General features: G+C 42.7%; 3 protein-coding genes across 3 annotated transcripts in view; all 3 read right to left on the bottom strand.

Annotated features, from left to right (window-relative positions):
- Nucleotides 1–2,263: 2,263 nt before the first annotated feature.
- On the bottom strand, nt 2,264–13,183 carry LOC105899278 (transmembrane protein 235). The gene is made up of 4 exons (XM_031573508.2): nt 10,455–13,183; nt 10,116–10,187; nt 8,108–8,245; nt 2,264–3,542 (listed from the first exon to the last, which is right to left on the bottom strand). Exons 1-4 carry the CDS (start codon nt 10,639–10,641, stop codon nt 3,250–3,252), a joined length of 690 nt encoding a protein of 229 aa, XP_031429368.1. The 5' UTR covers nt 10,642–13,183; the 3' UTR covers nt 2,264–3,249.
- Nucleotides 13,184–13,262: 79 nt separating this feature from the next.
- Nucleotides 13,263–20,008, bottom strand: fscn2a (fascin actin-bundling protein 2a, retinal). Its single transcript, XM_012826471.3, has 5 exons — nt 18,504–20,008; nt 15,805–15,961; nt 15,413–15,534; nt 15,032–15,199; nt 13,263–14,740 (listed from the first exon to the last, which is right to left on the bottom strand). The coding sequence occupies exons 1-5, from the start codon at nt 19,324–19,326 to the stop codon at nt 14,535–14,537; spliced, it is 1,476 nt and encodes a 491-aa protein (XP_012681925.1). The 5' UTR covers nt 19,327–20,008; the 3' UTR covers nt 13,263–14,534.
- Nucleotides 20,009–22,037: 2,029 nt separating this feature from the next.
- The window catches only part of LOC105899277 (BAH and coiled-coil domain-containing protein 1-like), a 19,371-nt gene continuing 13,705 nt past the window's right edge, over nt 22,038–27,703 (bottom strand). Inside the window, exons 23-25 of the mRNA XM_031573493.1 lie at nt 26,220–27,334; nt 25,677–25,904; nt 22,038–25,202 (exon numbers count right to left, since the gene is read on the bottom strand). Of these exons, the coding sequence (XP_031429353.1) occupies nt 24,993–25,202; nt 25,677–25,904; nt 26,220–27,334 (1,553 nt within the window). The 3' untranslated portion in view covers nt 22,038–24,992. The remainder of the gene's footprint in view (nt 25,203–25,676; nt 25,905–26,219; nt 27,335–27,703) is intronic.

Consider the following 27,703-nt stretch of genomic DNA (forward strand, 5'->3'; position numbering starts at 1 on the left):
CCCCCCCTCTGTAGCTTCCTGAAATCCACAATCATCTCCTTGGTTTTGCAGATGTTTAGAGACAGGTTGTTGTCTTGGCACCATGCTGCCAAGCCCCTTACCTCATCTCTATAGGCGGTCTCATCGTTGTTAGAGATGAGACCCAGGATGGTAGTGTCGTCTGCAAACTTCAGGATGATGTTGGAACTGTGTGTTGCCACACAGTCCTGTGTGTACAGGGAGTACAGGAGGGGACTGAGTACGCAGCCCAGGGGGGCCCGGTACTCAGGGTCAGTGAGGAGGAGGTGTGCTTGCCCATTCTCACCACCTGGGGTCTGCTCGTCAGGAAGTCCAGGATCCAGTTGCACAGGGGTGTTTTAAGACCCAGGCTCCTGAGCTTCGGGACGAGCTTGGCAGGCACAATGGTGTTGAATGCTGAGCTGTAATCCACAAACAGCATTCTCACATATGTGTTACCCTTTTCCAGGTGGGAGAGAGTGGTGTGTGTTGCAAGGGCGATGGCATCATCTGTTGATCTGTTTGTGCGGTACGCAAACTGAAAGGGGTCCAGGGTGTTTGGAAGGGTGGAGCAGATGTGGGTTCTGACCAGCCGCTCGAAGCACTTCATAATGGTGGAGGTCAGTGCTACGGGGCGGTAGTCATTTAGGCAGGTGATGGATGATTTCTTTGGTATGGGGATAATGGTTGCCTGCTTGAAGCAGGTGGGGACTTCAGACAGATGTAGTGAGAGGTTGAATATGGAGGTGAATACCTCTGCTAGCTGGTCGGCGCACCCCCTAAGGACGCGGCCAGGAACTCCATCGGGCCCGGATGACTTCCGAGGGTTCACCCTTTGGAGCTCTATTCACACATTCGACTATATCTACAAATTGGTAGAATACTCTTAGAAACTTGTAGTAATGTCATCACACTTAGTAGAATATACTTAACATTTAGTAGTAATGTCATAAAACTTAAATTTTTTAAGTGCATTGTAATTAAATGGTTTAAGTACAGTAGACTTGGTAAGAAATTGGGGCTAACAGTGCAAAAACAGAATGTTGATGTGTGATTGAAGAGGGTAGAGAGAAAGATAGTGTGTGTGTGTAAAAGAGAGAGAGAGAGAGAGAGAGAGAGAGAGAGAGAAAGAGAGAGAGAGAGAGTTGGGAAGAGGGTCAGTGAGGTGTCACTGCAGGTCTGCCACAAGCCTGGTCATCACATCGTCTCATACTACAGTGGCATCTAGTGGCTGAATTTGTGGCTGCACGTTTTTCAGCATCATAAAGGAACTTATACTGGACCCACAACCATGAATTTATTGTTATCTCTGGGTGAGTTCATCTGCCCAATGTGAATATGAAAATGCTTGTCATTTACAGCTATTAAGTGATCAAAGAAATTAGGAGATTTGTGCTTATGGAAAACAATCACCATTTAATTTAAATATGAAGAATACTTTATAAATAGGACAATAGCAAAAAACAATTGAATGACAGAAAGTGAAGCAAGAAATTATATGACAGATAAAGGTTGAGAGTCAGCTGATGAGCTAGGCAGTAGGCATATAAAGTTGGGCTGATAAATTGTAAGAAGTAGAAGGCAAACCAAGCAGGCAATCGATTACCAACATCCTGTGCCCTACTTCTTGTGCATACTGTATATGTACATACTCGTGGTCTTGAAATATTCATCTCTTTGACCAATGCTTTCAAAGATCCCTTTATTTTCAGTAGCGAACAGAAATCCACACATATAAATATACATTTGAAAAACACATTCCTACTGCATGCAAATAAAAAAATATCTTCTAGATAAGTGAGTGTAAATAACATGAAATGCCATGACATCCAAATATACACAAAAAATGAAGAAACAGAACTGTATAGGGGACCATTGGAGCCACTGAAGTGATATTACACCCCGGGTACTTTACTGAAGTAACACTACAACAGACTGTTTATAAGAGTTGTTGTTAAGTAGCATGTGATTGCAGTAGAGCTGTAGCCTGTGAATAAGTCCTTCATGAGAATAATAGAGGGATACAGTACACAGGTGGGTGGAGAGGATAGTACAGCAAAAAGGAAGGAAGGGGGAGACAAAGGAAGAGGGAGTGATAGAATCTAAATGAGCACGCCAAAGTTGAAGAAGAAACCTGAGGACGTAGTCAGGTTTCTGGAGTTTATTTCGGCGTGGAGACCCCCTCTCAGCTGATGTTCACATGCCATTTGTTCAGGTCTCAGTGAGACAGACAGAATACACATCCAAGAATGAGTTACAGATACAAAATAAGGCTACACTTAGTTAATGTCTTACAACAACAGAATAGCAATATTTCCAGTTCCATCAGAAGGGTAACGTGAGTTTGTTCAATCTGGCCAAAGGGCTTGCTATAAATGCAACATCCATTATCTGTTCATTTAATGCATAATTAAATAACATGCACACAGATGAAGGTCACTTTGAATACAATATCATAGCATGGTATCATATCAAATGAGGTAAAAATACATAAAAAAATGCAATAAAACCACCATGACAAGAAGAAATCTTGATTAAATCAATTTCTTCATTCCACTGTCTAATGAAATCTTTATCCCCATTATTCAATCATAATGACAGATTCTTTATTGATTCTTCAGCTTCACAATAGAGCCCCTGACCTTCCCTTGAAGGGAAATGTTTCAACCAGTCAACAGCAATGTGATATCTGACAACAGAAATAACTTCAGCATCATATCAATATACAGTATTCTACATATCCAACTGAGTTTGTTGTGGTACATTATATAGGTAGCTGACATATGCTTCCTTTCAGTGTGTTTGTTCTAACAAAGTGGAATTCCGTGGCGATAAGATTAACACTTGTCAATCCGTGTCAATAGTTCATTAATAGTCCGTGCCTCCTATTATTAAATTGAATTGGTGGTGCAGTGATGCACACACAGTTGTCTCGGGTTCAATTCCTGATCAAAGTGTGTTGTAGGTTTTTATAGGCACTTCATGCCCAATTTAAATTAATGAATTAATTAAATAATTAATGAATTAATGAATTATGGTCTGTAACTTTTAATCATGTGAGACACGCCCCAAATAGAGCGCCAGCGACCAGACAAACACCATGTTCCCTAATGCTACGGAATGGGAATAACACTACTGCTGGCACGGAAAAACCATTCAAGACCCAAAATACTGAATCCAATTCCGTAGCAGTAGTGCACTAACTATAGTTCCAGTTCCATAGCTATAGTAAGTTGTAAAGGGTATTTGTTATTAACTTGAAGTCCCCATGAGGGACATTATTGTGCTGGGCTGAGCCTCCAGTGGTTGCAATGTGATTCTGGGGTTGGTAGAGCGAGCCAGCTGCTGTGCTATCCTAGCTGCTACAAGTAGTAAAATCCCAGAAGCTATCTGCAGGCTGAAAGAGAGGCAGGCCACAGTCAGAGACCAGCCAAAGGACAGGTGCACCCGAGACAATGTCTCCTCGTCCACTGTGCGCTGGACCTCTGCTAGGGCCTGCTGGGAGTAGGTGATATAGATGCTCACGCCAGAGAGGGTTAACAGACCTGCAGGGAAGGGGGGTAGTTAATATAATTAAATTATAATATAAATATAATTAAAACATCTTTTTATCACTTAAGAAACATTGCTAAGGTGCAACCGTTTCTCTCTCAGGCTGACACTGAAAGACTGATGCACGCGTTTATCACGAGCAGGCTAGACTACTGTAACTCGCTTTTGTCTGGTCTACCAAAAAAAGCTGAGTCAACTACAAACAATACAGAATGCAGCAGCGCGAGTCCTCACTAAAACAAGACGGAGAGCACACATCACACCAGTATTTAAATCACTGCACTGGTTACCTGTTAGTTTCAGAATAGATTTCAAGATTATTTTACTAGTCTATAAATCACTCCATAGTCATGCACCTGAATATAAAACAGACATGCTCTCGAGGTACACACCCAGTAGATCCCTGAGGTCCTCTGGCACTGAACTCCTAACAGTTCCAAAAGCCAGGACAAAGAGACATGGGAAAGCAGATTTTTGTTTCTATGCCCCCAGCCTTTGGAATACTCTGCCAGAATACCTAAGAATGGCTGAAACGGTTGAAACCTTTAAACATGCACTAAAGACATGCCTCTTTGATCTCGCTTATCACTCACTGTAAAATGTTTCTGTTTACTTATCTGTGTCTCTTTACAAGTGTTTGTAACCCCCCCCCAGCAGCTGTCTCTTAGTTATACGATAACTGTGCTGAGCAGTCCTTTACGGTGCCAGTGCGGTTAGTAGTACTGTGAGGCGCATTGTGTTACCTCCTGGTATGAAATGCGCCGTACAAATAAAGTTTGATTTGATTTGATTTGATTTAGTTAGCAACATTGCCCCCATAATACAGTCACACAGAGATGTCAGTCAAGTGTGTCAATGGCTCTTCTTTCCCAGAAGAGAATAATCATATCAGCAATTCAAGGTCGGATGTTAGGCATGAGTATAATCCAAGATAGCCCTTTCCGACCTGGAGTGGGTAAATAGCCTTGCTGTCCCAATGAATCTAACTGGTATTCAACTAATTCTGTTTGCGATATACATTCGTCATGAAGGGTACAGAGTGCTCTATAAGGGCTTACCAAGTGATATTTTCACTTTAATTCATAACATTATTATAGTTTGCTATGTCTAATGAATGCACAGCAAACTCAGCTGGCCATTATAATTATGATTTATTTTAGTGGTGGTGTTTTTTTAGAACAAAGTACTAGCTGCCAAAACCTCACGTAAAACTGAACTTGCCTGACAGTTCAGAAGCTGGCAGTTGCCAATAGAAAATATTTTAGTGAAAAGTTCCCTTTGCATAACTAACCTTTAAGACATCATGAAATAATGTACTGATATACCTTAAGATCTATACAGTTGTAGCAACTGATAAAAAATGAAGAACCTTCACTTAAAACATTAAAGACAGTCTATGTTTTTAGAAAACATCCAGCATGTTGTTTTTATTTGGCCAAAATACACACTGTATAGCATTTCCCCCAAACCCTATACACACAACATTTTAAAAACATAACCTGTTAAAAACACATGTATTATATGTTTTCTATTTTAAATTTCTGTCATTGATAATATTATGCCATCATCCAACCCCTAACCCCCTGGCCATCACACACACAGCTGTCTGAATGGAGTCTGTATAATGAAAATCATGTATAATGAGCTGTTCAAACCGCCAGAGCTGAATAAAGCAGGTGGAAACTCACTGAAAAGACACAAGAGTACATGTTTCAGAGAGATGAAAGAGCATGATGCCAGTGAAAGAGTATTACTCAGCTAATATTCATCTGAAATTAGTGCAATTAACTCAGTCATCATGACCAGGGACATCACTAGACAATTATGGTTATGAGGGCTAAGCATAGGGGGCTGTTCTACTATGGATGCATAAATCTTGAGTTGCCACACTTACCATTTACAGAAACAAAACAACAAAGCTAAAAGTCGTATATTGGTTGTTTTGGCAATATTACAATCTCTCAACTACAAGATTAATGTATATTGCAAATCCTCTGCTTCTAAGGAATCAAATACATCTTATTATTTAAAATGGAAAAAATAAAGCATTGCACATGTCAAAGCTCTTCATAAAGACACAACCCATGAGCCAAATTCAATTGGGATTTTAGTGCCACTAGCATTAGCATACACATAAAAACGGTTGTAAACACTGATAAGCAAGTTTGTCTATTTCAATGTTCTTGCAAATTTTTTCAGTTAGGTCAAATTGCAATGCAATCTAGCATTATTCTTCTTTCCCTTACAACCATCCTGTAAACTGTAGCCTATGTTAAACTAACCATGATGCAGGGAAACTTTTCTTTAGCCACAGCATACTAAAGAACAACCGAGGAGATGGCTTGAAACACTGAACAAGTTGCCCCCTTTTTCTATTTTTAGCTAGCCATTTTTTACTTAAAAATTGGAGTGATTGCAGCTCCAGCATGTGATGGCCAACTGCTGCGCAATCACATATGCATTGCATGGATGTATTTTTTTCTAAATGCCATTTACACAAAGGGCTACGGAACGTTCAGGTTTACAATAACTAGAGGCTGACATTGGCACATGTCAGTTGCAGGTGTTGTTGTTGTTGTTGTTGTGTCAGCGAGGGATGTGGGTTGTTCAAATGAAGAATTACACAGTGTCAATACGCGGCACTTCTGCATTATAACAAACATATCATTGCACATATCATTGCACATACAAACATATCATCAAAAGTAAATGCTCTGGAGAGACTTATTAGACATGGTGCCATATGTCTTGGATGCACATCACTGTTATGTTGATTAGAAAATATGCTGCATAGCAAACAGGATGTGTTCTATTTACATAGTTTGAGAGTTTCCTGAGAGTACACAAAAATGTACGACAGGCTTTTAGTATCCTGGTGCCATATGGTACCTTATTATCCTAGATCAGGGGCGTAACTATAGGGGGTGCAGCAGGTGCGGCTGCACCTGGGCCCGTGGGGTGTCGGGGCCCGTCGCCAGGCCCAAAGACATACATAAGTCGCTCGACGGGCCCCCCCTCCAAGTACGTCGATCGACGGGCCCACTGTCAGTACAGCGTCAAATTTTCTCGGATATGCTTATGTTCAAAAACGCATTACATATACACAAACTGTAGTGGCAAATGCTATTTATACACTTGAAAAGACAAACGTATCTCAGTGGTTATTATTTTTTAGGGAAAAGTAGCAATTTATAACAAAATCATATGCTTATCCTACATACACTATAGAAACTATCAAAAAACTATTCAATGAAATGAATACGTTCTTATTTTCTTTGGTATTTTTGTGATTAGCAATGATGATTGCTGGGTAATACAGTGCCCTCCACAATTATTGGTGTAATTGTGAATATGAGTGAATATGAGCAAAACAGGCTATTAAAAAATATGTCTTTGCTGTTTATCCTCTTGGTCTTTCACTCAAAATATTCACAAAAATCTTACCTTTTCATTGAAGTAAAACTATTGAAAGAAAAAAAAAACTGTTGACATTAAATAAATATTTTCCCCCAAAACATGTGTGCCACAATTATTGGCACCCCTTAATTTAATGTTTTGTGCAGCCTCCCTTTGCCAAGATAACAGCTCTGAGTCTTCTCCTATAATGCGTGTGTCAGTATTTGGACTCTGTTTCTGTTTTGACATGTGTTCTTGTTGTGGTAGCCATGTGCCTGTGTTGTGGTAGCCATGTGCTGCCATGTGGTAGCCATGTGCTACCATGTGCTCCGCCCGTTGTCCTGTCTTTGTTCTGTTTCCACCTGTTCTGCTCCTCACCTGTGCCCAATGATTACCCTGCCTATTTAAGCCTGTCTTGCCTCATGTTCCCTGTTGGATTGTCGCAACTGTTGTGCTACCCTGTTCCGTGAGTTGTCTGTGTTTTTTGGAAAGTAACTTTGCCTGCTTAAGTCTCCTTGAAGGAATACTTTTTTGAACTGTTAGCTTACAGAAGCTTTTTGTGTTTTTCGGCGTGGAAGCCTACAGTGGTCGTGTGCCCTGTTTTTGTGTTTGCCTTTTTGATCCTCTGTTTTTTGTGGAATAAATCCTACTTTTATCGATCTGGGTCCTCTTTTTGAAATCCTGACAGCGTGATGAGGTTGGTGAACACATGGCACGGGATCTGAGACCATTCCTACATGCAGTATCTCTCCATGATACCATGTATCCTAACAAGATGTCCAGGGCCTTTGGAAGAAAAACAGCCCCACAACATCAAAGATCCGCCACCATACTTCACATTGGGTATGGGGGTCTTTTCTGTATGGCTATCTTTCTGTCTACGCCAAACCCACCTTTGATGTTTGTTGCCAAAAAGCTTTATCGGTTTTTTTTTTGCGTTCACTAGGGGGGCACCTTGCACCTTGCACCTGGGCCCGTCGTTACTACGTTACGCCACTGTCCTAGATCCTGGTATCTTTGATGCGAGTGCTCCGCACTTGAGTGATGAGCCATATTGGTAGGAAGGTTTCTATTTGTGGCAAAGCAAACAGATACACAAACACACACACACACATATACTCTCATTTCTGTTTGAAATGTACTAAATTGAACAGAGACTTACTGCAAAGAAGTAGGTATGCTGCAGAGGCCTTGAGCAGACAGGTGCTGTTCGTGAGGGCACTGTAGAGAGAGGAGATGCCACCTACTACCAGCAACAACAGATTCATCGGCAGAAGTATCACCACGGCTCTGTGCAGACCTGGACAGGATTGCACACACACACACACACACACACACAGTATTGGGAATTATATTTGTGACACTTTTTCACTTCTCTACAATAATTCTAATCTTTTTCTAATTTACATGTTTAGGTATTTAGCAGACGTTTTTTTTAATCCAAAGCGATTTACAAAACATACAATTTTAACAATGACAAAAATGTGTATTTCATGTGTGTAATGTATACGAATATTAAAGTAACACTATGGAGTTTCGGGAGCCGCCAGGTAGGGGGCTACTTTCTGCTGGACTATTCAGTAACTTATTTGCTGTCTTGCTTTGTCAGTCAAACATCAAGCAAGTGCCACACAAGACAAAGCAAGACAGCAAATAAGTTACTGAATAGTCCAGCAGAAAGTATCCCCCTACCTGGCGGCTTCAGAAACTCCATATTGTTACTTTAATGATATCTAATAATAACAAACAAGAAAAAACAGTAGTAGAAAAAAACAGAGAGATTATCATAAAAGATGAGCTTTAAAGAAATGTAGTTTTATTTTATTCTTAAAAATAGCAAGGCTTTCACCAGATTGGATATAATCGGGTCAGTCATTTCACCACCAAGGTAACCCAAATGAGAAAAAGTCTGGATTACTGGTAATCAGGAGAGAAGTGACATTTGTCTTTAGCAGAAGGCGAGATGTGCCAATGCATTCTGAATCACCTGTAATAGTCTCACTTCACATGCAGGTAGACCGGCTAAAAAACCCCATTGCTATTGATGACCAGGATCTGCACCAAGAGTTGGGTGGCATATGACGTAAGATAGTGTCTGTTCTTTCGAATATTATAGCGAGCATAGTGAAATGACTTCAAATGGAAGCCACATCCTGAGCGAAGTCATCAATCTTCAAGTTTCTTGCAGCTTTGGTTGGGGTCAGTGATACAGTGGTATTGTATGTACTAACTATATTTAAAGAACTTCCAACATTTCAGAAATAACATTGTGTGCACCTGACCTCAATTTGTTACTGAAGTCATGCTGGAAATGAAGAGAGAGAGATAAAAAAAAATGTATGTCTTAGTTTGCGTGGAGCAGCCTTTGTCACCAGACGTTAATGAATAATTCAGACTGCCGGCCTCAATTGAGAGTCTTATTATAATCAGGAAACAATGCACTGCCAACATGGCAATCATTGTCATCTTTTCTTTGTTTACTTGAAACAAAACTTTTCTGTCTATAGCATTTTTCTCATATTTCTTTATTTCAATTGACAAGACCCCCTAGTAACATCTCATTATATATCTAAGGGACAGCATTTTTGGTGACACTGATTTCAGAGAATGAACCATGTCCATGTAGAGAGGAGGGAGGTAACATTAATCAAGGCTGCGGTTCCTCTTCTAGGCAGGGCCAAAAGTGGTAATCACTTCTTGATTGCAGACAATGAAACTTATTCAATCAAATAAGGATTGCAATAGTTCTGAGTTTCCACCTAAGGCTTGAAGGAACATGTGCAGATCAGTCAATGAATCACATTATGATGAGAAGCGTCCATATGGAGAGCATGCAGTGAACAAATACAGCATCAATATATTTTGTAAGATATATCAAAGAAATCCAAATGCATCACACCTATCCATATTTCTCATACTTAAACCAAAGGGAGGTTTTTACCCAAAAGCAGAGAAGGAAAGCATATGAAGCAATGTATAATAAGACTAATAAATCACATACTGTACTTACAACCACTACATACACCTTAATTTCCCATTTCGATCAGACACAGTACCTTCAGTCTCTATCATGGAAGAGTGTTTTTTACCGTAGCTTATTATCTAAGACAGGCAAAGTCCACATAGTGAGTTGAAGGAGGACATGGCGATGCTGTGCTGATGTTACTTACTCAGAAGGTGTTTCTCCATTGCAGTGTGATTGGATGCCTCCACTGAGATGACATAGAGGCTGCTGTCCGGACCTGATCAAAAAGAGGTATAGACCTGCGTTTTGTCAGACCTGTTCCCTTAAGCATCATGCTAATACAGTTCCCACATTTGCCAAAAACTCAGACAGAACACCTTATTGCTGTGAAATTGTGTGAAATGGTTATACAGATAAAGGCAATAATTGAGGATTTTTAAAATATTAAGATAGGTAAAGTATGGTATTAAGCAACCCGCTACAATTTAACAGAGCGGTGAGGCACATCAAGTCTACGATATTTACCAAAGTAAACTGAGCATACCTTCATAGATTCTCCACAATCCGGCATGTGAACTCTGCATTCCTGCCATGGATTGGCTGTCTGAACAGTTACCTGCATTCACATCTATTACATACCAGTACTCGGTTCCAATTGCCAAGGCAAGGAATCCGAAGCTGAAAAAGCCCAGTACACCTGCAGCTACAACGACTACTCCGAACTTGATCATATTTTCTGGCGCCGATATTCACTTGGTTTTCAGTTGAAGGCTACAAGTGTCAGGATGGGTGAACAGAAAACCTTTTGAATCAAAATGTCAGCCAAGAAGTATATGTCGTATATGAACTTAAAAAAAAAAAAAACGTACTTGTTTTCAACACTTGCATTCGCTCATTCAGCACGAGCGTGTCCGTTAAGTTCCTACCAAACCGTGAACAATGCTGCCGCGAGAGACTGCATATAATTATTTATTTATCTGAAAGGAGATTCAGTTCATGCACTACACCAGATTTAAAAAATATATATGTATCCTATTCCTATTGGTCAACCATCCCATACCTACAGGCATCGATCATTAACATAGCCTAGAACATCCATGACGCTTGTTGACTTTTATTAACACAGCCTGATTACTTTAACTTAACCCTTATTAAATCAAAATGTTCTGAATAGCCATAGTCTGCAGTTAATCTATGTTTCATCCTCTAAAAACTGAGCGCATGAAGAGCAAATGAATGAATGGTTGTCTTGATACCGCAGATCAGAACCTCAATTTGCACAAATGACCTGTGTTTAATTGAACATCCTAGCGAACAGCCATCATTGAGATGTGGTGAGATCACTGAAATCACACAGGCCACACAACATCAACGATACGAAAAGATAATTAACAAACACATAATCAACAAACTAAACATGTGTATAAAGTCTTCATTTTACTTTTGGGTATTTCTTAAGGTGTCGATAGGTGTGAAAAAGGAAAAACTGTTATAGATATAGGTCAGTCTGATAAAAATGAAAACATTTTGCCCACACCTTAGAAATACTCAATACTCACTAGTCATGCTGCCATAACATTAAATACCTTAAGTACTGGATGGCAACAGTCCAGCATATAATGTGCTGTACTTTCCTTTCATAGATGTTGGTTTGCCACCAAATATTTGGTGTATTTGGTTGAATATACGTCTCTATGACTGTGGTACTTTCTAAAAGGCTATGAGTCAGCTTGACATGTTGCGAGATTCCATTTCCCCACAGAGGCCAACTGTAAGTTGCACCTCAAGAATGGCAAGATTGAACAGCTATTGAATTATGATACGTTCCAAAAGGTCACTGAGTTTTAAGGGCGGATTTAATGGTCCTCCTGTGGAACAACTTGTGTGTTGTATAGCTTGTAAGTATTGCTTCACAGAGGCTGTTACAGCTGATATGTCCACTTGCTGTTGTTTATTGCGCTCCTGCTCCCTGTTAAACATTATGGGATAAGCTACCCACAGGAGCTGCAATATCACCATTCGGTTAAACACTTTAGGGATAGAAAGGTCAAATGCCAAATAAAATCTGGTTTATGTATTTGAATTATTGTAAGACCTTTTCAATGTGCTGAATTAAAATCTGTTGGTCTTGTTACAAGCTGTCAGCTCTCATTTCTCACAGTTTTTTTTAACCAAGGCATATAGAAACATGTCCATTGATCCTTCAGTAACCTGAACAGATCCTCCACTGTGAGTATGCCCACTGGTGCATGATGAAATGGCAGGCTGCTGGGAAATATCATTCGTACAGTCTGCCAATAAAAACAAACCAGAAAGACAAAGACAAGGGCAGACGCGGACATGTTTCAGACCAAAGCCATCCACTGCAGTCCACAAGCTGAAGATGGGGGTCTTACACAAGTACCTTGACTTGATATTTTGAGCTGTATTCATTTCAGAGAAGAGAAGCCATCACAACTTGACCTTTGCTGCCTTGACTGACACTGAGACAGCATCTTGCTGTTGCCATTTTGAGTGACATTCTGGTTTGATTCTTCATTTGATTGGAACTTTGATTTTTGGATTAAATTCTTTTCTAATGTGTTACCATTACCCTCTGTGTAGGTATATAAGCCAGAGATATGTCATCACATCTGGACTTTGTAGGTAGTGTTAATTAGTAAAGTTGCCTGATTCCAGGGTTGTCATGGCATGAAATATGTTTGTTTTTTGTGTGTGTGAGATGCAATATTGTCAACCTATTGGACTGGAGTATGTTGATTGTGTGACTGTATAAGACAGCTTGAAAATGTCATGGAGTGTGTGTCTCACCGAAAGTTTTTGAACTGCCAATTTCGTTGGTAGCTCATGCTGTGTGATTATTCCTACATTAAGCTTCTGGCTGTTACAGTGACTGAAATTCAATTATCTCCCCAAGAATTCTGCTCAGAATATTGTTTGGCTTATGTTGTTGCAAATGAGCTGTTTGCTACATCCATTTTCTCTTTTAGCAAGTGTATTCTACAAAACACCCCACATAATACCAGGGTCATCATCCCAAAACCTAGTCCCATATACAGGTCTCTCTAAATAAATGTATGCCACCAATAAGTATTATTGCAACCCATCAGGCCACCTTAAACCAAGGCTCATTGTATTATTGCTTTGAATGAAGAGTACTCTTTATAATGGTTCCTTATGATTCCTTATCATAATGCATATGGGGTGGACTTCACAATGCAATGCCTAGAGAGACAAATGGAGATTCTGAATGGGGCAATTGGGTGTGAGCCTTGTGCTGATACATGTGTGACCTGTAGTCTATATTTTCATCCTCGGCTTCTGGTGTGAATGACGCAAATGATATCTGTTGGATCATACAAATGTCATTTATTAAAGCTATGGCGTACAGGATATCAGACATTATAGGCCAAATAGAAAATAATGTTGAGCAGACATAATCATCAAGTCAAAGGAAAAAGAACAGCCAACGAAAGTTCACCCAATGGAGTTTGATCTTTACAGAAATGTCCTAAATGGTTTTCAGTCCAAAACTATTTCAGACAGGTCTTTGCCATGTCATATTTCTAATAAAGGAATAGATGGAAGACATGGAATGGAATAGTCATGAACTCACAACCAACTTCCATAAAACAAAAGTCTTTACAGTCACTTTTGACAATGTGACCTTTGGCGCTTTTGGACAGTTATTGGTAAATAAATACATCTCCCATTCACAAAGACACTGAAAATACATGACTTTTTGCTATATTCTCTGCCATATCTACAGTATGTACATCTGTCAGAATTAGCAATTCTGATACACATGAAGAACTGGCTTGCGTTGGAGAGAGGAATGAGATGGAGGGGGGCAATTAATCTACAGGTTTGTTAAAAGTCAACATCAAGTGGCTATTGCAGGTTCATCTAGACACCCCTGATTGAAGACCACTGTTTTTTAACTGCATCCATGGACAGGCTAAGAATTGTATTATATTTTTCCATTTACAAGCTAACCATTTGCTGAATAGACCTGGACTCTCGTGTCCCATCAGTTTTAGTCCTTGTTTTTTCCTCACGTCAAACTTAGTATAGTATTCAGACGCCACCAATTATTTTAAAAAGAAGTAGGGATAGAGAATAGAAGGAAGTACAGTTCTCTTCACAAGGATTCCTAAGTAAATAATGTAAATCTTTCAAAAATAGCCTTTACCATGAACTCTGTGAGGGCAAATCATGTAAAAAACACTCTGAAGTCAACATGGCCTTAACATTCAATACAAACAGTTAACTGTGTGTACCAGACAGTTTACAGATTTACAAACTGTTCTCATTAATCCGTACAGGTTGGCAAAGGTGATTAAGGGTACCCACAACTCTGGTTTAGAAAAAAAGAAGGAAAAGGAAAACATGATCACATTTCCACCTACCACCTAATTCACTTTTTGACAAAAGAGGGTGTCCTCAGCCAAGTGATTTTGAATTAAGGGGCATGGAACGGAGAGAGGGGAGGGCTTCGAGAGAAAGGAATAAGGTTCAGGGGAAGAGACAGGAGGTCATGACCAGGAGAGGTGTATGTTTTGGAGGCAATGGCTATATAGGGTTGGGCGTTAAAGGATGAGAGAGTAGAAATACACTCCAGGCTTCAGTATTCCCATAGTGAAGACATATTGATTTTGTCAGCATCACCCTTCAGTGTTCCACCCTGGTCTCCACGTAGGTACTTGCCGCTCTTGCTCTTAATGGCGATGCGGCCGTGCTCCAGGAATTCCAGGAAGAAGTCCTCGGGCTTGTCCCCGTCAGAGCAGACCAGGCCACTGCTGGATACATACCAGAATGTCCCACTACCTGCTGCAAAATACACAACAGGCCTGTTATTCACAGTAAACCGGAAGAAAAGATGACTGTAGGACCACGTTTTCCTCATAAAAACACCAAACACACACACACGCACACAAACACACACACACAAACACACACACACATACACACACACACAGACACACACACACACACACATACACACACACACACAGACACACATTTTCCTCATAAAAACACCAAATACACACGCACGCACACACACACACACACACACACACACACAAATAGATGAACTCACAGTATCCCTCTCTTACTTACATTTGATGTGATATGCACCGTCACTAAAGAGCAAAGCAAATATGTCATAGACGGAGCGGTTAGCATCCAGGGTGTTGGAGCTTTTATGGTGACACACAAAGCCATTCTCCCCACGGAGGATTAGGATGGGCCTGTTAATGAGCTTCATCAGGAACTGCTCGTCATCTCCTGAAATTGCAACAAGGATGAGCATAGATGACTAGGGACACAAGTGAGATGTTGATGGCATCAATATTTTATCAACTTACTATACAGCACCTCACACGTGCACAAAATACACGTGCCTGAAACACTGTTGCGTCATACCACACGGAGACTAGTCCACCAACATAAACTATAACCAACAAGTCCCTCCTGCACTACAGCAACTCACACACTCACCTACTGAGTCGCTGACGGCAGCCAGCTGGCCGTTCTTCTTAGTGCAGACGAACTTCCCATTATTTGCCTTCAGGGCCACCCTGCGGTCAAGCCACTGGATGTCAAACATGGTGTTCGCCTCTCTATGGACAGCAGAGTGAAAAGAGTCAAGGTCAAAGTCTAAGAGAGAAAATGAATAGAGGAAGATGATGAAATTATCATTTGGTGGTGTAGGAGTGTAGGAGTTATATAATAGGACTGTATTTAGAGGGAAGGATTTAGAGTGTAGATGGGTGCTGGTACAACTTGGGGCTGGAGGTTTAAAGCACCATGGAAGAGGACAATGAATTCAGTTACTTTCAGTTACAGTTAATTCAAGTTGATGACTAGTTTAACATTTAACATCTTCTCACATCTCTGTAGCTGTGGACTGAATTTCTCCATGTGACACCAGAGTCCAGTAGTTTCCCCCATTGGTCCTGAACATGCACTTCTTGCTCTCTTTATCAATCTCCATCTGAAAGGTCTCCATGTCTGTTTCCGCATCCTGATTTGCCGATATGCTCACTCCTGAAGTACAGAAGCAGTATTATGCACATGTAACAGTTACCTCAGTGATTACCAAGCTGTCCTAAGTTTAGCCCTTTGGTGTATGAATATGCCAGTCACTGTTGATAGAGTGAAAGCTAATGAGATTACCTGAACCCTAAATACCTAAACCTTTTCACGTCTTGTATGTGGGATTCCAGTCCACCTAACACCAGGTTAATGGTGTGTACTTATAACTTGTCCTCATGAGCTGCCTCAACTCCCTATATGAATCTATTATCAAAATCAACTCTGAGAGTCTCATCTCATCCAGACTGCTGTGCCCATCTCCTGTGTGATGAAATACACGCATGTCCAACTGTGTTACTTAACTACAGAATATAATTTATATCAATAATTTATATCAATAGGTGACATCAGCTTCAGTTTGCAGTACTAATGTAAGGACTACATGGTTGGCCTTTGATCAATCATCAATCAAACTTCTGTTTTTTTTTTTATAAAAACCAGGTCATCTACAATGATATGCAATGTCTGCTATGTTATCTTCTAGAATTTCAAGATTGAGTGCTTAATTTGCTATTGGTATCAGCTAGTCTCACTGGTTACCATCACTAGTGTAAAAGGCATTCAAATAAACTATTTGAATTCCTTCTGTTTGGGATTTTGTTTATTAAGAAAAACGTTCAGTTTACCGGGGGACAATTTCATTGGTCACAGATTAACAACCTGTTGATTAATCTACACTTTATATATCAGGGTACATTCCATAATTACATGGTCTAAAATACTCTGATGATCTCACAGTCTATCATAGGTGTACAGACTTGATATATCTATACAGTTGGTTGTTTCAACTATTTCACCAGCCAAGGTGACTACATTTCTCTTAAACGTGTGATATCATTGGTTTTCTTGTTGCCAGAAGAATGTGAAATAACCAGCAGACTGCATCTACTGCAGTTCAGGTGCCTGAGAGAAGTCTTTTCATCTTCTTAAGCCTGTTACTGTTCTAATCCACACACACACACACACACACACAAACACACACACACACACACCCACACACACACACACATACACACACACACACACACACAAACACACACACACACACACACACACACACTTGTGAAAGGCAAAGCTGCACAGGTTATAAGCAGCTTAATACTGCAACAGAGAAGGTGGAGGAATATGGTGGCAGAAGAGAGACCATTCAGGTTAGTGTAGGAAATGACTGGTTATATGGGACAGGCTCTACAGGGGCCACAGCAGCAGTCTCAGGGGCCATCACCACTGACCCACATCACAGACACAGATGCACATGTATGTACCTGGAATAACAGGGCAATAAGGCTAAGTTAATTAGAGGCAGGGCCCTGGGATTCCCACCATAGTATAGTATAGTTGTATGGGTAACTGGTGCCTCTACCATATGTTTAATAGTAATAGACTACAAAATCTGCATTTCATGCATTCTCCTGCAAGTCTACCTGTCTCTCTCTCTATATATATATTTTGATCTCAAACTTTTAGTGTTGTCTCTCTTCCTCCCCCCCCCACACACACACACATCTCATCCTTTTCAGTTCTCTCCTTTGCTCTCTCAGTCAGTGTCTCCATAGAGCCCAGTGTATTTATAACCCCAATCCTGAAGCTCAGTGGTAGTAATTAAGGCATGGCAGCAGGATGTGTCTGCAGGCAGTGATCTGGGCTAAGCCTGAGAGGACACCCGCTGGATCTGACAGTCCTCATTAACCTCTGTGTCCCTCTTGACTGCGCTGTGCTGTCACTGCCCCTGCCCCGGGGCACTCACAGCCTCCAGCAGTACTACAACCTTTGGGGAGGCAGTGATTGGTTGTGGGATCCTCTGAAATGTCAGCCGATCCAAAATTGTGACGTATCTGACACTGACCTCTTCACGACACTCAGCACACTCGTATGGTTAATGTGGATGTTCTCCTTTGTACGTCGCTTTGGATAAAAGCGTCTGCTAAATTACTAAATGTAAATGTAAATGTAAATGGGACTTGGGAGAATTTGAATCAGCTTTAGCTACAAGAACACAGGGCACAGTGGGAATAGTGTCCATCGTGGTCTGTGAAATATCTAGAGATCATTCATTTTTAAAAGATCACCTCTTCACAGACATCAGTTATCATAAGAATACAGATTCCAACCTGTTAGAAAGTGGTATTTGAATATTCTAGATTTTGTGAAGTGCCAATAAAGGAACATGGATAGATCTGTGAGTTCTTAAAATGCACTTACTAACTTAATATGAAATAAATCTTCTTCATACCTAATTCGGAAATGAAAAAAATCATTCTGACAGATCTGACAGTCAGATATTTGTTGTGTTATTTTATTTATTTATTTGTCTATTACACAACCTGCATACTCAGAATGTGACCCAAAAATAGCCCAGGCTATTTTACAACTGTTTATAGGCCAATGCACTCACAGCCAAAAAAGGTGAAACTCACAGGGACCCTCTCTCAAAGTGTATCACAACTACACCCCGGATCGGGTATACCTGCCCGGTAACACCGCCATGCCTTACCTTGACGTGTGGAAACAAATCGGTGGTTGGCTGCCTGGAACACCACCTGTGGGTGGCTCTCCTCCAGGTCAAAGAGCTCGTCCTTGCCAGGTTTGGAGCAGCGTCCGGAGCGCAGCGTCCCCGTGGGGCCCATGGGCGTCAGGTACTTCCCTTCAAAGTCCTTGAAGGCCAGCTTGCCGGACTTGAGCTCCAGGGTGAAGCTGGTCTGGGGGTTGCTCACCTTCACCAGCTTGCCGTTGGAACAGAGGAAGCGGCTGTCGCAGGTCTTCAGGCAGTACTTACCGTCCTGGTAGAAGAGCGTGATCAGGGAGTCCACGCCCCAGGGGATGTTGCTGTCCACCGAGACCTCGCTGTCGGGCGGCGACAGGTGGGCGTATCGCTTGCGGGTCACGCTGAGCAGGTTGGCCTGGGGGTGCAGCGCCAGGTGCATGGCCCACAGCTCCGTCTCGCCGATGGCCTGCGCGAAGCACGACAGGTAGTCGGCCGAACCGCCGAAGTAGCGCAGGTACGGCTCGGACTGCAGTGCCCAGCGGCCGTCGCTCTGCGCCACAATCAGGAAGCGGCAATCGGCGTTGGGGCTCTCCGCCACGCAGCTCACCTTGCCGTCCTTGTTGGAAGCCAGGTAGCGGCCCAGGTGCGAGCGCATGAACACCACCTGGCTATCCTGCTCGTCCTGCTCGAGCGTCCAGATCTGCTTCTTCTTCAGGCTGGAGCCCGACGCGTTCACCTTGAAGCCGAAGGCCTCGGCCGTCAGGTAGCGGCTCTGGTGGTTGATGAGGCCGAACTGGAGCTTGAGGGCTTTGCTGATCCCATTGGTGGGCATGGTCGGAGCGGGGAGCCTAGAGTGCTGTCACAGGAGAGGGACGTGTGCGCCGAGTCAGGGGGGAGAGAGCTGGGCCAGCTACGACATCCACCTGCCTCTCTCTCCGTCAAGGTGAGCTCCCCTGTGGATTTGCATGAATTTCCCTTGGCGTGGCCTTCCTTCTGGGGAGAAAAAAACTTTTTCCGTCTTACTCCCTTTATTTCCTCTACTTCCAGTAATGATCTTGGATTTGTTGTCTTGAGAATATGCCTTTGATCTGCTCCTCTGTAAAAAACAAAAAAGAGTTTGCTGTGTGTGTGTGTGTGTGTATGTGTGGTTGTGTGTGTGTGTACGAGAGAGAGAAAAATTGTGTGGCAGTGCAGCACAGGTGCCGGTCCTCTCTGCACTAATCGTCAGGATTACTCCCAGCGGGGCACCGCTCCTCAATCCAACAAGCGGCTCTGACGTCGCATGCACACACACACACACATGCGCAGAAACTCCACCCCCAACTTTCCTCTTTCTATCCTTTGCTCTTTCACTTCTCCCTGCCATCTCCATCATTCTCACTCTCCGTCGCCCTCCGGCACTCTCTCCCTCTCTCTCTTGCTTAAACAGTAGCTGCTGATGAGAGTGAGCACATGGCTTCTGACGAACCAACCAAGGGATTATCCCAGATCTCTACCCATCAGCACCCAAAAGCCGGGCATCCACATGGGTGTTTCTTTCTCTCTCACTTTCTCGCTCTCTCTCTTTCTTTCTTTTCTGAGCCCAGTTTGGGCTTGGCATTAGAGCTAAGCGTTTCTAGACACAAGGATCAGCTGACCATATTGCTGTAAGACCTGGCAGGATCTGGGTTGGTGGGGCGGAATTGATGTGTTTTAGAGCACAAAGACCTCTTTCTTCTTCAGTCTTGTCCCCCCCCCCCCACACACACACACAGTTATGGAGTCTAGTAATGCATTCTAATGGACTCCAGTGTTCAGTCCTCTGGCCCCCTGGACAGAAACAAAACATGGATACAAGGGAGGGCTTCCAGCTTGTTCCATGGGACTCTTTCCCTCTCCTTTCCTAAGGTAATTGGTTATCACAGACACACAAACATGTGCTTGTAAACTGCAATACTGCAGTCTAGCATTTGACTGTAAGAGCATTAGTCCTTCACACATACACACATAACTCACAGCCTTAAGCAGAAACTCGAAACACGTCGACCTGGGGGATAAATTGTGTGTATGTGTGTGTGTGTGTGTGTGTGTGTATCAGTGTGTCATAAGCTCAGGTCTAACCAAGACTTACCCATATTCTGGGTTCTAACAGGATCAGACCTGAGCCCCTCCAGTGCCCTTGACAGAGGAGCTGTGGGTGAAGGCGAGTCCATGAGGTGGAGCGGACTTTAAGCCCCTCGTTGAGCCAAAGGGGACACCAGGTAAAGGGATGAACCACCTCGCTATCTTACTGGCAAACAGCCAGGTCCTTAAGAGGTATTTTTTTCACCAAATCATTCATAAACTCTGAAAATGTAACCGGTGCACTAATCTAGTGTGAAGTTCTGTGTATTTTGATGACAATTTGAATCCATTTAACAGGCATATATTGCATCATTGCCGAAGCATAAGGCCTGTCACTGCATGTTTCTCTATGATTGATGCATGGTTGCATTAGCTTTGGCCTCAACAGTAATTGGAACATTTTGCAAAATACTTTGACTGCAAAGTTGGAAGTTTTCAGAATACTGCTATCTACTTTCACATTTCCTTTCATAATACGCCTAATCAGAGCAGTGATGGTCATACCTGTCCTTGGGAGTCCAGCTCCTTATGTGGACGAAAGGCTTTATTGCAGTTTGTTAGCTACTGATTTTATGTTCCCCTGGAATTGGAATGTAGTATTTTGAAACTAAGAAATAATGGATTGCATTCTGATCAACAGTAGACACATACATTTCATAACCTTGTGTTTTGGTGAACTTTTAGATCAGTGCAGTGCATTGAAAAAGTTACCTTCATGGCCAAAAGTATCTTTTTTCCATAATATGACTAAAGTAAGATGAAGTCAATGAGTGTAAGTGGCAGAAAATGGACTACCCAACAATGAGTAGTGTACAGCCTTCTTGGCGATTGAAGGATCAGTCCTTATTCATCCCTCAAAGAGCAGCTTAAAGGGACAGTCTCAACATACGAGCCAGACACAAACACAGGGACATAAACAGGCTGCTCACCAACAGTCAAGGTTCTGATTGGATTTGGCTAAAGACAGAGTGTGGGTGAGCTGCCTCCTAGCTGCAGTAGAGGATTTAATCCAGAGGAGGGTGTTGTGGAGGCAAACATTACTCCTGTCTCTCTCTCTGACACAGACACACACACACGTGTGTGTGTGTGTGTTTCATATAGTTACTCTCTCTAACGCTGTCCTGACCAAAGACCTGCTGATGGATGGGCTGAATATACTGATCACAGACACACCTCTGTCACACACACACACACACACACACACACACACACACACACACACACACACACACACACACACACACACACACACACACACACACACACACACACACACACACACACACACACAGAGGACTTTCTGTTATACAGGGCATGTATGGAGTTTGAATGTTGTCAGGGACCCATTAAGAACCATACAAACCATACATTTGAGTATGAAAGGGTCATATGGACGATACCGCTTCACTTGTCAGGACAAAATTACACTTACCGCAAAGACACAAGAAAAAATCAACATGAAATATTTATTCATTATAATCTTAAAAATCTTAATACTAAACCACATTTACAGTTTAATATCCATAAAGCATTTATGCAAAATGTTTACTCCAAAAGAGACAAGTCACTATACAAATTTACAAAGCAATTCCCACTTTTTAAATCCATTAAATAAGATGAAAATAAATTCAATAATTATAAATCTTATGAACAATATTCATGTTAAAATACTTCTTATATATTTACAGCATAAATCTGACAAGCTGAACAAGTGGTGCACGTTTGACAACCTAACAGTATTCAACAGTAATGAAAGGTGACCAGCCAGAAACAATACGTGAAACACATTCCTTCATCTCTTTCCCTTTGAAAATGCCACACACCAGGCTGCAGAAGTCGTACACATGACATGACTTCACATCTACCGTCATGCTAGTCATCTGAGCTGCTAATCCCCACAAAATGGCCTCCTCACTGGCCAATCCTCAACATCATTTGAAAAATGCATTCACGCTTGGGGAGAACAAAAATAAAAAATCAACCTTCAACATTTTCTTTGAAAACATTAATATTTAGATCATATTTTTCAGCCCCTTTCAATAATACATTCATGGTATCACTTCCAGTGACTCTTAAGGACAGTACTCACACACACACCTCAACATCAGTAAACAGGCCACCTCCGTATCCCCCACCCACCAGCACCACACACATATAGTCATACACATTTGTGAATATGCCAATGAACCATCTTTACATTTCATCTGTAAAAACCTGTGTATCTCTTGTTCACCCACTATATTTCAAATTATGGTCAACCCCTCATGTAAAAAGTGCTTCAGAAATATTTCTAATAACAAATCCTCAAAGGAGCAGTATGCGTTTTTGTTTTCTTGTCAAAGACAAAACACTTTCAAGACCAATGGTGCCACTCTCAAAGGAACAATGAAATGGTCATATTTACCAGAATACCTTTGCTATTCTAAGCATCCTGATTCTTTGCTTTTATTAATTTGATTGACAGAAAAGTATATAAAGAATTGCAAATAAAATCCATCTAAGACACAAATAATTAGTCATCTGTCTCCATCATGCCTTGGCATGAAGAGTATCACTCTTGTGGGGCCTCAAGCAACAAAAGCAACCCATTGCACCTTAGATCCTGATTCATCCAGAGGTGGTCCAATGGATATGCATGATGTCAGTGTATGATTGAGAAATATCACTATATATATATATATAAAACATAAAGCAAAAAGATGAAGCACAACAGAATACAATGCACAGTCTGACCAGGAAATGATGTAGAGCTCAGTTAAATGTTCATTAAGTGATTTAGGAAAGTGATTTATTTGTTGGTTCAGTTGTATTATGTCAATGTTCTCAATGAAAGGTCAAACTGTAACATAAGGTCAGTGCCAATGTTAATGGCATCCTCCAAGATGGATGAAAAAGCAGGCTAAAATAGGCATAATTACAGCTCGGCACGCCATGCTCATAGGCAGACATGGAGAAAAGAGCTCTGCTTTGGCAACCTTTCTACAAGAGGAACTTCCGATGACTGGCCTGATTGCATGATTACAGTATGGCACTGTATTCAAGCTAAGGTACAAATAATCAAATTGACAAAACATTGTCAAAACAGGGTGAAAAAAAAGACCAGGTATGATCATTTAATTTATCTTTCAGTGTGCTTTACAACTTAAGAATCATGATCAGTCATAAACAGGATTTTTAGAAATGTTAATTTCTTCTGATGCCTTAATGTAGCATCTTTGTAAATGAAGGCACCTCAGTGACCTTCTGTTGACTTCAGGACTTAATCATCTTAAGCCATCGGCTCTTCTATCTGACAAGAAAACACAGACAAATAAATAGGATTTCAGCTAAAATAAGACTCCAGTTAAAATGGCACATCTAACAACAGAGGTCATGGCAAAAGTGTTTAGTTTTTTTGCACAAACCCAAGAAGAAACAAGGTTTTAGAGAGCCCTCTTCTCTTCCAAGCCTGATTGTCCCTCACAGTGTGTAGCATACAGCATGTGCTTTTCCCCTAAAACGTTCTGTGCATGTATGGTTCAAAGCCAAGTCGTGGCACACAGAAGGTTTTTTAGTCATTCAAGTGGACTTCTTTTTTTTGTGGCAACCAGCAGCAATGCCTTGTCTAATCTCTTAAATAAGACTTTTACATAAAAAAAAACCCATCACAACTGTCAACAGGAGACAAATCAAGATAATCCCAGGAGCTGCTGACAGTGAGTAGAAGACAGTCTCAGCCCCATGCTGTCTCACTTGTGTGCTTCTGTCTGTCTTCCAGGGCCAGTACAGTGCAAAGCTTCCCCAATATTCACCCCATCCTCTCAAAGCAAAATTCCAGTCACATCTCCATCCATTCATAAGAAAATAGTAAACCAAACGGTGTGTAAAATTAGGCTGAAATTCATAACACTTTATATAAAATAGCTTTTCTATATGTGAGGACAATAAAATCACATACTTCCTCTGTAGAATATACACACCTGAATAAAGAACAGATAAGAGGTACTGACTTGTATGGCTTGATTGGAATAAATTCCATATCTATGTACATATATACAGTAGAGAGATGTAACTAACGTCTATTTGTGGGTGCTTTCAAAGCGACGCACTCACAATCAGGGAACTGCTGAATTTCGAACACTCCCTCAGCCTGTCCCTGGTTTTCGTTCAGAAGGTCAACATCACCTTCAAGAAAGCAGGATAGTACTGGCTGTGGGTGGGGTAGCATGATGAGACAGACCCTGGTTGAAAGCATGTGTAGTGTGTGTATATATATATATGTGTGTGTGTGTGTGTGTGTGTGTGTATGTGCGTGTGTGTGTGTGGTCTGGTCCCAACATACTGTGGAGGTACAGAGAACAGGCTTAAGTAAAAATGTGGACCGTGGCTGTAGAATGAGTTGTTTGCCGTTAGGTGTTAGCAAAAAATGGACAGTCCCTGTGCTGTGACCATCTGACCACTTCCAGGGTCATAGGTCCCTGCCAGGTAGAACACTTCCTGTCCACCGTCGCCTGACTTCCTGCTGCGACACACGCGCTCGTATTCCTCCCGACTCAACACCTGGCACTTATGAGAGATTGTCTGGACATCATTCTCGTCTTCATGACTGGACTGGTATAGTGCATGCTATGACAGAAACGAAGAGAGAGAGAGAGAGAGAGAGAGAGAGAGAGAGAGGGAGAGAAAGAGAGACAGAGACAACACAAATTAAGGAAATTAAACTAAAAGATTAACAAACAACAAGTCATGATAACCAGTACAGGATCATATGACAGTACAGTTACTGTAAATACCTGTACACTTGGTAGAAAAATCTGTTCGATTTCAGTTTTAGTTCTGTCCTACATTGACAATCTCGGGCCGAATGTAAGACAAAGGCAGGCACGGACACACACACACACACACACACACACACACACACACACACACACACACACCCCCCACACTCTCACACACACACACACACACACTCCACACACACACACACACCCCACACACACGCACGCACTCACACACACACACACACACACACACACCCCACACTCTCACTCACACACACACACACACACCCCACACACACACACACACAATGCCTGCTACCTTGGCCTCCCGGTGCCTCTTGCCCACGGCGGTCTCCTCTGGGTGGTAGAACCAGCGCACTTTCACCACCATGCTGCTGCTCCAGGACTCCCAGAAGTTCTGGATGCGGCCCACGTGAGGCCGGCTGGCCGTCAGGAACACGGCGCAGTCGCCCACGCGCATCGTCTCTTTGCCACGGGCCACGGCCTTGTAGAACAGCTTCCGAGCCCTCCCCTTCAGACCTCGCCTCTGCGGAGCGCACGCCAAGGTCAGGCACAACAGCTCACCGACATTAACGCGCTCATATACATCAGCTCACTCAAACCAGTTCATCCAGACAGGGTAACTTTAGTAAGCAAACCCCAATGTATGGACTGAGAACACAGAAGCTCATCCTCTTTTGAGATCAACAAATTACGTTTATCCCTTAGCGTGTGGTCAGGATACAGTTCAGGACCCATACAGTTCATACACCCACACATACAGACATATATACAAACACATATATACAATATATATGTATCCATGACCACAACCCATAACCTCAGGAGGTGGACGGCTTACCTGAGTAGGTGTTCCAACCCACGTCCACTTCTGTTTGCCTGGATGAGCTACTGGACAGGTCGAGTAACAGTCATCTGCCTGGAGCCTGGGCTTCTTGGTCAGGTCTCTGGGGGAGCTGGAGAGAGATAGAGGCAGCTCTTTCCTCTTCAGAGGTTTCCTGTTGGCCATGGGGCTGCTGCTGCTGCTGCTAGACATGGCCACTGCCTTGGCCACGAAGGAGCGCCCGGTGAAGGCGGCAGGAGGGGCGGGTGGAGGGAGCAAAGCATGCTGGGAGGGCATGCAGCTCCGCAGCAGGAGCGCGGGGGAACCTTCGTCTTCGTCCGAGCTCCAGGACGAGTCGTTGTCCGAGGAGCAGAGGCTGGAGCTGGAGGAGGAGCCCGAGGAGGAAGAGGAGCAGGAGGAGGAAGACGACGACAGGCCGGAGAGGCGGGACAGGTAGTGGCCTGAGGTCTGAGAGCCCACTCTCTTCGGCTCCTCCTTCACGCCGGGGTAGGAGCTGCAGCTTCGGCCCCAGCTCTGCCCGCACTCCACTCGCCGCACAGACGGCGGTGATACCTTCTTGTGGGGCGGGGCCCCCTTCAGCAGCAGCTCCGGCCCCGAGCGGCCGTCCCTCCGGTTCTCCTCGACCAGCAGGACAGGGTGGGCGTAGGCCTCTGTCCTGACAACACCCATTGCCCCTCCTCCTCCTCCTCGTTGAGCCTGCAGGATTTTACTGCTCTTGGTCTTCAGTGAGGTCACACCCTCATGGTCCAGTTTCACCAGAAACTGGGACCTTCTGCTCCCTCTAGACACTTCCACCTCCCCAAGGTGCCTCCTCCTGGAGGTGCTGGGGTCCCTGTGACCCCCCGGAGCCTCCCTGGGGGTCGGACCGTAGAAGGAGGAGCAGCTGTAACTCTGGGCGATGCTGCTGAAGGAGTCCACCTCGAAGGAGCGGCTGCTGAAGATGCTGTGGACAGGGGCCGCGGTGGCAGGCAGTGGCTGGGGGTGCCGGGAGGTCCTGGAGAGACCCAGTTGGAACAGGTTCTCCTGAGATCTTCTGGAGGACACTGAGGGCCAGCTCAGTGCTGGTGGCATGCTGTTATTCAGCTTCTTCTTTCCAGATCCTTTGGGTCTCCCTGGAAGTGACATTGAAAACATCTGGTTCTTTAGTAGTGTCTACTATGACAAACCCTCTTTTGCCTCATGAATGACACCAAAGATTGACTTTGTAGACAGTGAGCTGGGCTGTATTAAATCTTAATTCACACCTACTTAATTTGGTCTTATTTTACTATTTTACTATTTTACTTGTAACGGTGTTAATTATCGGATGGCGGGTGTTATCGGCAAACGTTTGCGTTGTCATGTGAATCCATTATTAAACTGGAGTTATAGATTGTTAATCCATTAATAAACTTAGCATTTTGATTGTTTAACAGAATGGCCGATGTTTGACACTGTCCGATAATTGACATAGCTACGCTAAGTTCACAATTTTAATATTG

This window comes from Clupea harengus, chromosome 1 (genome assembly GCF_900700415.2).
Source record: "Clupea harengus chromosome 1, Ch_v2.0.2, whole genome shotgun sequence".
Lineage (NCBI taxonomy): Eukaryota > Metazoa > Chordata > Actinopteri > Clupeiformes > Clupeidae > Clupea > Clupea harengus.

What these genes read in the sequence shown, in the direction of transcription:
- LOC105899278 (XM_031573508.2), bottom strand. Translation starts at nt 10,641, where the DNA reads ATGATCAAGTTCGGAGTAGTCGTTGTAGCTGCAGGTGTACTGGGCTTT. An exon ending in ATTGTGGAGAATCTATGAAG is followed by an intron (nt 10,188 to 10,454) that starts GTATGCTCAGTT and finishes CTTTTTGATCAG; the next exon opens with GTCCGGACAGCAGCCTCTAT. An exon ending in AATGGAGAAACACCTTCTGA is followed by an intron (nt 8,246 to 10,115) that starts GTAAGTAACATC and finishes AATCCTGTCCAG; the next exon opens with GTCTGCACAGAGCCGTGGTG.
- fscn2a (XM_012826471.3), bottom strand. Translation starts at nt 19,326, where the DNA reads ATGCCCACCAATGGGATCAGCAAAGCCCTCAAGCTCCAGTTCGGCCTC. An exon ending in CAGTCCACAGCTACAGAGAT is followed by an intron (nt 15,535 to 15,804) that starts GTGAGAAGATGT and finishes TGCTGTCCATAG; the next exon opens with AGAGGCGAACACCATGTTTG. An exon ending in CGGTGCATATCACATCAAAT is followed by an intron (nt 14,741 to 15,031) that starts GTAAGTAAGAGA and finishes TGTATTTTGCAG; the next exon opens with CAGGTAGTGGGACATTCTGG.